Source organism: Phaethon aethereus (assembly GCF_964289735.1).
Source record: "Phaethon aethereus genome assembly, chromosome: 2".
NCBI lineage: Eukaryota > Metazoa > Chordata > Aves > Phaethontiformes > Phaethontidae > Phaethon > Phaethon aethereus.
Window position 1 is genome coordinate 134,132,917 of NC_138582.1, and position 13,407 is coordinate 134,146,323.

General features: G+C 46.1%; 1 protein-coding gene across 1 annotated transcript; it reads left to right on the forward strand.

The window, feature by feature from the left end:
• Positions 1-10,508: 10,508 nt before the first annotated feature.
• On the forward strand, positions 10,509-12,860 carry HOXA4 (homeobox A4). The gene is made up of 2 exons (XM_082014787.1): positions 10,509-11,280; positions 11,771-12,860. Exons 1-2 carry the CDS (start codon positions 10,680-10,682, stop codon positions 12,097-12,099), a joined length of 930 nt encoding a protein of 309 aa, XP_081870913.1. The 5' UTR covers positions 10,509-10,679; the 3' UTR covers positions 12,100-12,860.
• Positions 12,861-13,407: the final 547 nt, after the last annotated feature.

Consider the following 13,407-nt stretch of genomic DNA (forward strand, 5'->3'; position numbering starts at 1 on the left):
TCCCACTTTTCACCCTTTAAAGATTTTTGATTTTCTTCGCTACAATTAGTTTGCTATAAACGTAATGTTACTTACCCCATCAGAGCTTGAATGGTTAACTCTTCTGAGCTTCTAAGAGCAACTAAAGATTTGCACATTTACTGACTGGTTACATTGATGCCTTCCCTTAAAAGTTATAAAACAGTAAACTTTATAAGCCCCAGTTCCGGCTATATGACATTTGGGTGCCAAATGAATAGGGTTTTGTCTATGAATTAGATCGTAAAATCATCCATAGCACAGACAGATAGGCTCACTGGCTATAAAAAGTCACGTGGTGCCATTAAAGTAAGTTTTATGGTTTTGGGGAGTTGACATCCAACATTATATACCACATAACATATAATCTCACTGACGCTGGACTTCATTTGACTCTTTTGCAGGCTACGTGTGCCTCCTGGCCATTCAAATTGTCAGGTTTAGGGACAGAAGTATCCAAACCACACGTTCTCAATACTGTATGAAAAATGGCTCCTTGCAAGTCAAAGGTAAGTTTTGTGCACAAGTTCCTTAAAGTTTATTTGTACAGTGGGGAAGCCGAGGCTCCCGCTTGCTCTCGCTGCCTCTCGTCTCTCTCTTTCTTTCTCTTTCTCTTTCCCTTCCTCTCCGCCTGGAGCTTTTCAGGACGGTCCCACCGAGCCCGAGAGGCAGGATCAACCACTAATGATCCAGGTTGCGCTGCAAACCTCCCCCCCTCCACCCCATCCCTTCACTTGCAGCAGCTAGCTCTCTATTTTAACGATCAAATCAAAGTAAACCACAATAAGCGACTTTGGCAGAGATGGATTTTGGGGCCTAGCTTTAATCACTTTGACTACCGCAGAAGATAATTACTTCCTTTGCTCCAATAGACTCTCCAAGTTTGGAGAGGTTTTGTTTAGCAAAGAGTAGTTACTGCGGGCAATTAAAAAAAAATGGGGAAACAAAATAGATAGGGTTTGATATTATCTGGGCAGTGTCTTATGTAGGCATGATAGAGTTGGAGGCGTGCTGATATTGTAATAATCTTTGGATTGGTGAAATATGTTGCACATCAGAGCTGGTATTAAAATGGCACAGACTGTACTGGAGCGCTTAAGATTCCTATTTTCTGCACTGGGTCGTGCAGAAAGCTTTAGCTATGTATATATGTCCATCTGTGAGCGTGTAGTGTGTTTTGGGGATGCGCATTTATAACATTGCTGTAACGTTTTCCAGATCCTATATGTAATTGCATAAATATAAATATATTTAGATTATGTACGTGTGTGCATGCATGTACAAATTGACATATACGCCTGTACAAAGCCGTGCCCATGCATATGTGTCTAATATTGGTGTATTTATACCATACAAAGGGTATGTACGCGTGTATACATATATACGTTCCCGTGACTGTTTTTTTTTTTTTTTAAGCGAACCAATTGACTGTAACTTGTAGTATTAATACAAGGGACTACAGGTCATTAGAGTGCTGCAAATTATGAAATACGGGCTTGGTTTATTGAAGATTGTAAATATCCCCCTAGCTCTGCTCTCTTCCTCTCTGCCTTATATTGCTGGCTGCCATTGTGGGGTAGGCCCCAGCTGCGTGTTTACTTCAACATTCTTTTTATTTAAGTGGACTGTTCTCACTAGAGTGTGATTACTCAGCAATAAACTTTATGGCCGGATTTAACTTTAGTCTTTGAATTTACAGGACTTGAATGAAAGGGTGAAAGGAACTCTGCCTTTCTCTGGGTAGCATTAAGGCCTGATCCTTATCCTCAGAGCTGTTACTTAGGCAAATGATCTCGGGGGGTGCAGACCGGCTAGTTGGAGGCTAGGGAAGAGATTTGAGAATTGCCTCCAAAATTTTATAGAGATATATGTAGAGATATAAATATATAGCTATAGATACAGATATATCTATATAGATATAGATATATCTCCAAACCAGCTGTGAGTATCTCTTTCTCTGCTCAGGTTTGGAGTAGCAGGGATTCAGCAGATCGCATTGTTTTCCTTCATGTGTCATAAACCCGGTTTTCAAAAGAACAGGGTGGTTTGATGTGAGCTGGGAGATGGGCTTTGTTTTATTTCGCTAGTGCTATCCCGTTTGGATATTGTGGTTTAGGCTGTATCTGCTTCGGCAAGCCAAAATGAGAGAAAGGCACAGGGGTACAGGAGGGTAAGGTTGTGTACCTCTACGAGGTCTGCACGTTGCCGACTGATCCCTGTTTTTAATTTATTTGCCTTTAACTTTAAAGAAATGGTAGTATGTAAGGTTGACTCAGTCCAAAGTTCTCAAGAGTCTTACAAATATTCAATATTTAGAGTCAACCCCCTGTGTAAGATAAATTAAGCCTGAAGCCTTTGTGTCTGTGTATCCTTCCTGTGAACATTCAAAAAACACATATGCATATACTTTATATTAAAAAAAATTGAAAGGTTTTAAAAGTGCATATCCAAATGCACATTTGAAAATCGTTTCCGTAATAAACAGCTGGAGATTTTATAGTACACTCGCTGTCACATTTTCGTCAATAGGAATACCAGAAAGTTATATATGATAGGCGTATATTATATTATATTATATGCCGTAAAATTTTATAATTTGAGGCAAAGGCATGAAAACCCTTTAAAAGTTTGAGCTTCATTTATATACGGGTCCTTTTCCAAGGAAAATCCTTCTCTTGTAAACGGGAATGATACTAGACACAAACCGGTCGCGATTACTCAGTATTCAACAACACTGTGTTATTTGAATTATCTGGCGAATATAGAAACACGTACGCACACCCGTTCGACTGAATGTTTTAGGAACCTGGATATCATCGCGGATTGTAATTTTTCATTGTCTAGAGCACAAAGATTTGCTACTGCATATTTTCACATTTTTGAATGTGGCTTCTGGAGCATTTTCCACGTAAAGTAGTGTAAGGCGATTCAAGAACTATGAAAAAGAAAAATACCCCCAAAGCCACAAGCATATAAACCCGCCCGTACTGCAAGAAACTCTGTAACAACAAAAGTAAGTTTAGCTAGAAATGACAACTTCTCCATATTTCTGGCCCTGCCCTCTCCTAAGCAGGACAGTTGAAGCCATTCAAATCCAGAACCGCATTAAGATTTACTAATCCGCTTTGAAATTCAAACAACCCCAGACTGCCGAACTCTACCAAAATATTCCCAGGTCCTAATTGTTTTCCGAGGGAAAATGTCATGGAGAATAATCGCTGGGAATCAGAAGAGAGGTCTTATCTCCGCACACTATTTTTCTGCTATGTTTGGCGGATTAATGCGTACGAGTTTGTTTTACTTCAGGCATGGCAAGTGGCGTTCTGCGATTCGAAATGTAGTTTACCTAATCCTTTGAAAGAAATACTTGAGTGTAGTGTGTCATGTCTAAGCGTAAGGCCAATTAAAGATTAGGCGACTCTCTTAATGTGTGTAACTAGTGACTTTGCAAGGCATAACTTTCTCTAAAGCAGAAGTATAGCAATCGGTTGGAAAATCATCCGTAAATTACGGCTCTGCAGCCTTGCCCAAGACCTGCAAACGCCCTAATTGCAGAACATTACGGGGAAATTATTATTCTGCCATTTCCTTACATTTAGTAAGTGTGTATCTGTGGAAGGGTGACAATAGAGGGGTTTGCAATCTGCTCCATGGGAAATTGAATGGAACAGATCATGAGGGGCGGATCAGGAGGTTTCGATTTCAAACCCTGGATACTGGAGCAATGCCTTTTTCCCTCCCCGCAAATACAGATTTAACGCATTAAATGCAGACATAAGTAAATCTCCTGACCAAGTTAAGACATCGCTTTGCTTTCTTAGCTCTTCCTCTTTTCTGCCCTTGAAATCGCCCCAATTTGTTGCTAGGGTTGCTAGCCAGAGCGCAAAAATACAGCTCCCACAGCCGCCTGGTCATCTTTGAAAATATTATCCCTTTCAAATTAAAGCATCCTCACTAATGTCTCTCTAGAAGGCAAATACTCATGGACCACCGCAGTCACATGTTCCTGTAGCTACACGCACAAACAATATCGAATCTGGCATAGAGAGCATGTAAAATTTGCAGGGATTTCGCCTTATAGCACACATAAGGAACCTTTCCTATATCCCCTCCCCAAAAAAATGTCTTTTCAATAATAATATTTGCTATGAAGGTTATTGGGTAATTATTGCAATTTTGTGGAACAGTCCTTGCTTGAGGTGAAGTCTGTCTCTGGATAACAAATGGCAGCCCGTGCAGTTCACTGCCAGGTTAAGTAAATGCAGAAAAGATAAATCTGCACACCCTAGGAATCACCAGCAGAGCTCGCTTTAGACCAAGTTCACAGTCAACTCGTTTGCCTAGACAAGGCTTCGCAAACAATTAGAGTTGTTTCTTTATGTTTAAATCAAGGAGAAATGACTAAGACCCTCGCAGCAGCGAGCTGCAGCTTTTCCCCCAACGCTCGTCGCTGCATTCCTTCCAACCTCACGCCCAGAACTTACCCAGCATTTCACCTGCAATTGTAACCATATAGCGCCTTTGAGTAACAGGCTTCCCTCCAACGCTGCCGAAAGGCTGTGCAAACTGATTTAACAGCACTTTACAAAGCTGCGAGATTAAAGAAAAGGAAGAAGAAAAAAAAAAAGAGGCAATAATTAAAAATGCAAAAGTATCCGATTTCTCAACAGCAAGAAGAAGGAAAAAGAAAAAAAAAAAGCCCTTAGAAAGCTGGGGGAAACGGCAGAACTATTGAAACAAACAGTGCGAGTCTCTTACTCCTAAAAGAAGCTGCATAGCTTTTGTATATCTTTGTGGTTAAGGGCGTTACAACTGCAGGTCAAAAAGTTGAGGGTCAAAAGTTTACGTTTTGCACCACTCTTAGTCATTCGCCCAGACAGAGTTTGATGTCAATGTTATAGCGGAGATCTTGACTATCAGCACAAAAGATAAAATAGCTTTGAGTTACGTGTGTATCACAGTATGGACTCCAGGTGAACCCTACTGGCTGAATGACCTCAATTACCGAGGAAAGGATAGAAAATTCCTCTTTTCAAGAGTAATACAGGTTGTATTTCATCTTGAATTATCGGCCACATTTGTGCCTGAATATCTCGGGTTCAGCCGCGGCAGGTAAACACGCGTGTTACCCCTACGCCAACCACTGCTGCTGCCTCCTCCGAGAGTCAGGTAGCAAAATGTTTCGTCCTTGTTTATTATATAATAACCTGCTTTAAGAGGTTTAATGTTAAGCCTTCTCACTTTGCAAAATGGCAGGAAGATAAGATAGGAGCGAACCTATTAACGCGTGTATCGATCCTAGCCGCCTCTTTGGTTTTTTGCTCTCATTTTTGTAGCGACCGCTAAACTGTGCTTAAACAGGACATGTTGGAGATAATGCGGGTTATATGTTTGGTCCGAAAGAGCTCGTTTAAAATGCGGAGCGGTGAGGCCGTGCTGTGCTAGCGGTGGAAAATATCGCGGAGAAGCTGGCGCCCTGCGCCGCTCCGTGATTTGGGGGGATCTCCACAGCCTTCTGGAATTAACCGAAGCAGCCGTTCCCAGAGAAATGGGGAGCAGGGGGTTGTTTTCCCTCCCTGCATTCCCCCGCCCCCCAAAAAAAGTTTAGTAGAATTTCTTTGGGCAGAGAGATATTCCCACATTGCTGGGATTTTTTGCTCCTTGGCGTTGAAGCTTTGGCTCCTCGCTTAGGCGTGTCTGTAGGGAGAGCTGGCCAATATCGCATAGGGAATTTCATTCTGGGGGAGATCACTGCAGACCGAGTTCCGCCTGAAATGGTGAGGATGAGGAGTCGATGGAAGAGAACAAGGGTATTGCCAAATATTCAGAAGCAGACATGAGAGGTGTGGAGGAGGGGACAGGGAGACGAGGAAGTCCGAGAAAGAGCGCACCTCACACCCCCCACACCCCCAGTGCATAGCTGCCTGTCGACCCCAAAGCAGGAGGCTACGCCGGCCTCTCCGTAGCCGCTACGCGTCAATTATTTGCCAGAGACACAGCTGGATAGGGGCGGTCGAGCGCTATTTCTTGGGAACCAACACGCGAAGGGTTAGATTTCAGATTAGCCAAAGTGATTATTGGAGATTTAGCTTAAAGTACCTGCTGAAGCCTGGGAAGTGTGTAATGCAAGTGTTTGCTCGGCGTGCAGACGTTGCTCACAAGCTGCTGCTGTTGCTCACTTGTAGCGAGCCCTGGCATTGCACGTTTGGGGAGCCTGCCCTCGCTGGAGATAGTATATAACCTTTCACATCCAGAGTATTTATTTGGTGTAAGAGCGAAGCCTGATAACAAGCTAAATACCGTAGCCAAATATCTATCTTGTTAGAGAATAGCAGGCGGATTGTTTCCAAGAATAACAATGCGTCTTTGATACACCCAGAACGAAAACTGTTACTATAACTGGCTTACTCAAGAGTAGGTGACCGAAATCCATTTGCTTCCTCACCAAAACAATTAGTGGCTCGAATTCCATGTTTTCAGTCTGGTTTAGAATGAAAGTATGAATGAGAATATTTTCAAAGGAGTCAAAACCGCGACTTCAATAAATATTGACTCTTCCCAATTCTTGTTTAAATTATTCCTTAAAAAAAAAAAAAAGGCAACAACCTGGAGCAGGGCAGTTAATAACTCGAGACGAACTCTTTCTGTCCTTTCACTCTCTGCATTCAGCACACTGCTCTCTGGCGTGGAAGGTCTGCTCAAAAGACCATTCATTTAAAATCCGGGCACAAATCACATTTTACGTGTGTTTATTTAACCGCGCCAGGACAGAACGACGAAATCCCTCTAACCATCCCGTTGTTAAGAGGAGCCCCAGTGCTGGAGAAGTCACCGCTTTTACCAAATGCTGAACTTGGGGCAAAAGTAGGAGCATTGCCCCTGCAGCCACCATAGGAAAGGAGCGCTCCCAAGCGCGGAGGCAGGCGCAGCCTCGGGGGCTGTATCGTTCCCAGGAACAAAGGAAGGAATACAGTCGATACATTCCATAACGTTTACATTTTCCCGCGATTTTTTCTTAATTTTCCTTTAGAAGTAGTGACCTGGGCAAAGCACCCCGCTATCTAAAAGACACTGTTATAGACCTTTTAGAAAAACTAAGTCCAAGGCCGAGGTGAACTTCAGGTCACCGCGTCTAACAAATATGAAAATGTCGCCTGGTGAAGGGCACGCCTTGTTATTTAACAAAGACTGTCAATGTGTAAGATTAATAAGAAACAAAATGCACACGGTGTCACTTTTCGGTCACTTTGAAACTTGGGACAGCCTCGCATTCAAGAGGGGAAAGCTGGGGCTAAATATATTCAAAATGGTTCAAATCAAATTCAAACCAGGCTGCTAGTGTGATTCTTCCTCCTCCTACCGCCTCGGTGGAGGATGCCCGGGCACGGCGAAAGGTTGATTTGAATTATTATTATTATTATTATTATTATTATTATTATTATTATTATTATTACTATTATTATTATCGCTGCTGCTGCTGCTACTACCACCGCCACCATCATTACTATTACTCTTCTTGTATTCTTTTCTCATTCGGGGTAATTACATTTTAGCTGTGCATGTAGCGGGTAGCAGGAGTGCTTGCCTGTTTCACGAGAAAAAGGGGGATCCCTCTTTTTGCCCTCTTTGGGTATGTGTGAGGTTGTCTCTTCTTGGTGCATGGCAATTAACTCTCAACTTAATTTCAGTGGGTTCCCCATTTCCTCCTCGGTCAGGAAGCTCTGGCTCCTTTATTAACTGACTGAAGTCTCCTTCACTAGTGAAATCGAGCCTTTAGTCCTTCTGGAAAAATAAGGGAGCTGGCTTATTTTTCCTCTCCTTTTCTTTCTTTGAGAGCTTAGGATGATGCTACAAGTTTGTTAAAGGGAAGTACTGGGGGAAAAAAAAGGGTTTCTGAGATTGTTTATTACAGCCATAAATCTTGCAGTAAAATGTCGAAATGGCCGTGTGCAAGATAACACTTGGTGGTCTTGGCTGGGTTCTTGTTTATGATAACAAAACCACAAAGACATGGAACAGGCCTTTTGGAGGTCCTGCCTCAGCACATCTTCGCAGACTAATAGAGGCACACGAAAAAAAAAGAGACTTCAGCTCAGGTCACCTTGCAGATTTACAGTCGTATACAAAATCGCATCCTTCTCTATGTAACTGAGCGCCAGAGCCCCACGGTAGAAAGAGGCGCCGTGAAACAAGTATACTTTGAGATCTAATCACGGTAAATAATCGGAAACAGAGCCCGGTCAGCTCTCCCAATATAACGCTGAGCTTACAAACTGAGATACCACTTTTCGTTGTGTTTTACCGTGGCTTGGGAGCACGGCAGCCTGCTGTACCGCTCTGCCTGTAGTGTCTCCCGCAGGACTTATGCCGAGGATAATATTTACGATAACCCAGTGTAATTCATCTGGTGCTGGCCGGCAGGTATTCGTACGTATGTGTCTGTATGTGTGCATGCGTCTCTTCACGCCGGGAAAATGCTCTCTGCTCGTGGTGGACTTCGGCAATTTTTTACAGTCATGTAGATGGCAGCTTTATTCTTTTACAACAAGGTTTGCTGTTGTTTTTTTGTTTGGGTGGTTTTGGGGTTTTTTTGTTTTGTTATTTTTTAAATATAAATAAAGAAATCTCCCCTTTCCTGTCAAACGTGTGTTGCTGAACAGTTGCGGCTGTCGCCGTGTGCGTGTGTGTAACCGCATTTCCTCTCCATGCAGAGTAAATAGAGAAACTTATCTATTACCCCAGTTAAAGAGTTCCATAGATGTACTGTTGGAAATGAGTAAGTAAATGTGTTTTAACTCTCTTTACAAATTAGACATTCGATAGGAGGAGGAAATGAGTGATTGTTTAGATAAGTACCCCAGTATACCCAAGTGCTGGAAATGTTCTAACATATTACAAGCCGCCTGCAATGTGCATGCGTGCGTGTGTGTGGATAAAATATAAATCGATACGATGTGTGTCTTGTTAGATAGAATATATATTCAAATAGAATTTTATTGCATGTATCCATTATCTATAAAACTGCAAAAGGCAATAATCTGAATTTAAACCAGGGTAACTGTTAATTTAATATCTTTAGGAGGGCAAGATCTAAACCGTATCATATTTACGCTTGATATATTAGATGTATTTTCCCATACCAGCAGATGAGATTAGCCACTCAGCAATTATATTCTCGAAGGGTGCGGTAAATATTTCTATGTGTTTACATGCTTTCCTGAAAAGGAGAAAAAAAAAATCCGAAAAGTTTCTAACTCTGAATGTACCAGACTAGCTGACGTTCAATAAGTATGTTTTTTTCCCCTTAGAATAAGAGCGTAATTAGTTTAACCATCAAATTTCAATTACCTAAGGTCAGGGCGGTTGCCTCTTTTCCCTCTGAGCTGCAAATACCGTTAACAGTCTCAGTTTTAGCAGCGCAAAGTGCCCGAGTGCCCTCTCCCTCCTACGCCAGGGTTTGCGAGTTACTTCTGCGAAGGCGCTAGCAATTTCTCGGGGAACAGAAAATTAAGAAATCAACCCAAGACGAGGCATACAAAACCGACGGACTTAAAGTCGTAGTTTGGCAACCGCTCCTCCGCGGGTAGGGATGCTCGCAGCGAGCCCTGCGATCGCCGGTAGGAAGTATTTTGGTACCGGAGTGTCCGCCTTCCCCATCTCCGTTATTTTCAGGCTTGCTATGTCCCTCACGCCCCCGCAAGCCACTCGAGGGCTCTCCTCGGCCTCCCCGCCTCCTTCATACTAACTTTTGCATCTAATTCCTGCCGTTAGCACGGCCTCAGAGGTGCAAAGGGCTAGTCCCGGAGCTCCCGGTCGCCCGCCCGCAGCAGCGAGACGCGGAGGGCAAACCCCGGAGGGCTACCGGTAGCCTATGCCCGGCAGCCGCTGCCGCCCTCTGACTGCGCGCAGCCCCGACGCCAGGCATCGGGAGATGGGCTCGTTTAAACGGATTGTGCAACGCCTTGTGCAACCCCTGCCTGCCCCGGGACCGCGCAGCTGGGCTGCGCTCCGCTGCCTCGCCCCACTTCCTACGCGCTCCCGCGGGGGAACGGAGAAACAAAAAGTGCTGGGTGGGGAGAAAGACTGTCAGAGCTGGATTAGTTTTATCTCGCTCCACGCCGAGATTGCCGATCGCGGCCCGGGTCAGCGGGAGGGAGGAACCGGCGATGCTGGTGAGGAGCGGACGAGAGGCGCGGGCGTCCGGCAGCTCCAGGCCGGGCGCTCACTCGGCGGGCACCCGCCGCACGGGGAGGAGGCGCGGCGGCAGAGGCCCCCGCGGTGGCTCCGCGGGCGCGGAGCTGCCCGGCGGCCGCTCGTCCTCCTTCCATTTCCTGATCCGGGGTCCGCGGCCCCGCGCGGTAATTGGCGCTGGCGGTCAGGTGGTGATGGGGCGGCGGGGGGTGCGGGGGTGTGTGTGTGCGGGGGTGTGTTGTGTGTGTTGTAGGCGCTCCAGGGGTGGGAAGAGAGGAAGGGAGGGGAGTGCGGCGGGGAGGGGGTGGGGGGGAAGCTGGAGGCCCAAACTTTGGCAGCGGCGAGCACTTGACAGCAGCGGGAGGGGGAGAGGGGAGGGAGGGGAGGGAGGGGGGGAAGGGGAGGGGCCTCGCCGAGCCCAGAAAAACGACAACGCGAGAAAAATTAGTATTTTTGCACTTCACAAATTAATGACCATGAGTTCGTTTTTGATAAACTCCAACTACATCGAGCCCAAATTCCCTCCCTGCGAGGAGTACACGCAGCACAGCGGCAGCGCCGGCAGCTCCGCCAGCTACCACCCGCACCACCCGCACCCGCACGCCCCGCCGCCGCCGCCGCCGCCGCCGCCGCCGCACCTGCACGCCGCTCACCCGGGCCCGGCGCTGCCCGAGTACTTCCCGCGACCGCGCCGGGAACCGGGTTACCAGGCTCCTGCGGCTCCACCGGGGCCTCCGGGGCCGCCTCCCGAAGCGCTCTACCCCGCGCAGGCACCCTCCTACCCCCAGGCGCCCTACAGCTACAGCGGCGCCGGCAGCGCAGCCCCGGGCCCCGAGCAGCCGCCCCCGGGCGCCTCGCCGCCGCCGCCGCCACCGCCCGCCAAGGGCCACCCCGGCCCGCCCCAGCCCCTGCTGCCAGGCCATGCCCTGCAGCGACGCTGCGAAGCGGCGCCCGCCGCCGGGGCCGGCACCGGGCCCGGCTGCCCGCTGCTGCCTGACAAGAGCCTGCCCGGGCTGAAGGGGAAGGAGCCGGTGGTCTACCCCTGGATGAAGAAGATCCATGTGAGCACGGGTGAGTTGCCCGTGCCAGGGGGAGGTGGGGATGCGCCTGCAGAGGACGGAAGGGGGGGAGGGTGCTCCCGGGGCCGGGATGGGTCGTTGCGTGTGTGGCGCTTTTTTTTTCCTTCCTTCTCCCTCCGCGTTTCCTAATAAAAAAAAAAAAAGTGCGAAACCTTTTGTATCCGGGGTCCTTTATCAAAAGATTTACGAGACGCCAAACTGTTAGGGCAGTAATTATAGCCCCCATAAATTTAATTGCCCTGCAGTGGCTCTGGGCCATGTGTCTTTGAAGCTTTTCTTCTAACCCAAATGCCCATCACCATTTTTTATTGCTCCTCGATTGTCCCCACTGTCGATAGGCTGTGAAACAATTTTTCTTGCCGTTTATGTATCTTATGTGAACCTGGTGTCAAGTTATTATATAATGATTATGTTCCATCGCTTCCCCTCCCTTCCTTTCTTTCCCCTCCGCGTGTGTATGTGCCTGTGTGTGCACGTTTCAGTCAATCCCAATTACAACGGAGGGGAGCCCAAGAGGTCTCGCACTGCCTACACCAGACAGCAGGTCCTGGAGCTGGAGAAGGAGTTCCACTTCAACCGCTACCTGACCAGGAGGCGACGCATCGAGATCGCGCACACCCTCTGCCTCTCCGAGCGCCAGGTCAAGATCTGGTTCCAGAACAGGCGCATGAAGTGGAAGAAAGACCATAAACTGCCTAACACAAAGATGCGCTCCTCAAACCAGTCCACACTGAGCCAGCAGTCCAAAGCACAGACACAGGGCCACCCCCATCCTCTCGATGGGGCTACACCCAACGCAGCCGCGCTATAAGTACTTTTTTTTTTTTTAATATATATATATATGTACCTATCTATTGGGGTTTTCCAGCTGCCCCGTGGTGGAGGCTGGCCATTTGGACCAAACAACTGTGTAAAAACAAAACAGGAGCAGGAAAGGAAGACGAGACGTGCCCAAGAACGGGCACATGTTTAAACCAAAACCCGGACGATTGTCTACATTGTATATAGATAATAGTTCCATGCCCATCATTTTTTTTCTATTTATGGAAACGCTCTCTTGCCCTCGGTGTAAGAGAGGGCTGGATGCTGTCACGGACGAATTCTCTATACCTAAGACGGACTCTTTTTTTTTTTTTTTTTTTTTTTAAAGAGAACACTTTAAAAATAAAAGACAGTTAAAACAAAGCAAAGACCTCGTGAGACACTTGTGTAAGGCACTGACTTGAATAGCGCTGTTTTCGTGGTGTGTTCATGGATTCCCGTGTGCGTGTGTGTGTTTGTGAGAGTGTGCACACACATATACACACACATCAACATGGGAGAGAGAACGAACACATCCACGGGAGGTTAAAGACTTACGAAAAATGTCCCCTTACGCTGTCTATAGGAAAATGTTTTATGTATCAAAGGTAACTTAACTGGTTTTAAGTGTAGCCCCCACAGTAGCTGTGATCTAGTAGTTTTTCTCCACATTCCTTATTGCAATTATTTAAAGAAATATCGCTATAAAGGCTGTTGCTGTCTTCTTATTTGGCACCGTCTAAATTGTTTGGGTCCATGTACAATTTGTGGATTTTTGGTGTAATGTATAACAGTGCCAAATGCTGACAATAAAGATTATTCTGTACAAAATAATTAAACGCTTGTAACACAAGTCCACTCAGTGCTGTTTCATCCACCTTGTGCTTGGCTGGTGTTGGCACGAGGAATGGAAAACAACAGTTTGAGGTATTGTTTTAACTTGGATTCATCTTGTCAATAAGGTAATGGTTGCTTTAAATATAGTGAAAAACATCCTGACTCTTAATTGCCTGGCTGGGAAAGAGAGTGCTGTAGGACAAGAAAAGGTCTTGCTTCATTGCATAGGTGAGTGGTATTCTTTTTAGCGGACTCATGGCAGAATTAGTTGAGTTCTTCATCGCTCTCTGTACAATGATTATTTATTTGCAGCTGCGTTACAGGGAAACTGTGCTTCTGCTGGGAGCAAATAAACTCCCATGATGGGTTTTGCTGGAGGAGAAGTCACACATGCTCTCCATGATAACACTTTAAATCTTTAGCCAGTCGTGATTTATTCGTTCATTTTCACCCGATTATGATTTCTCAATTGGCTAGCACT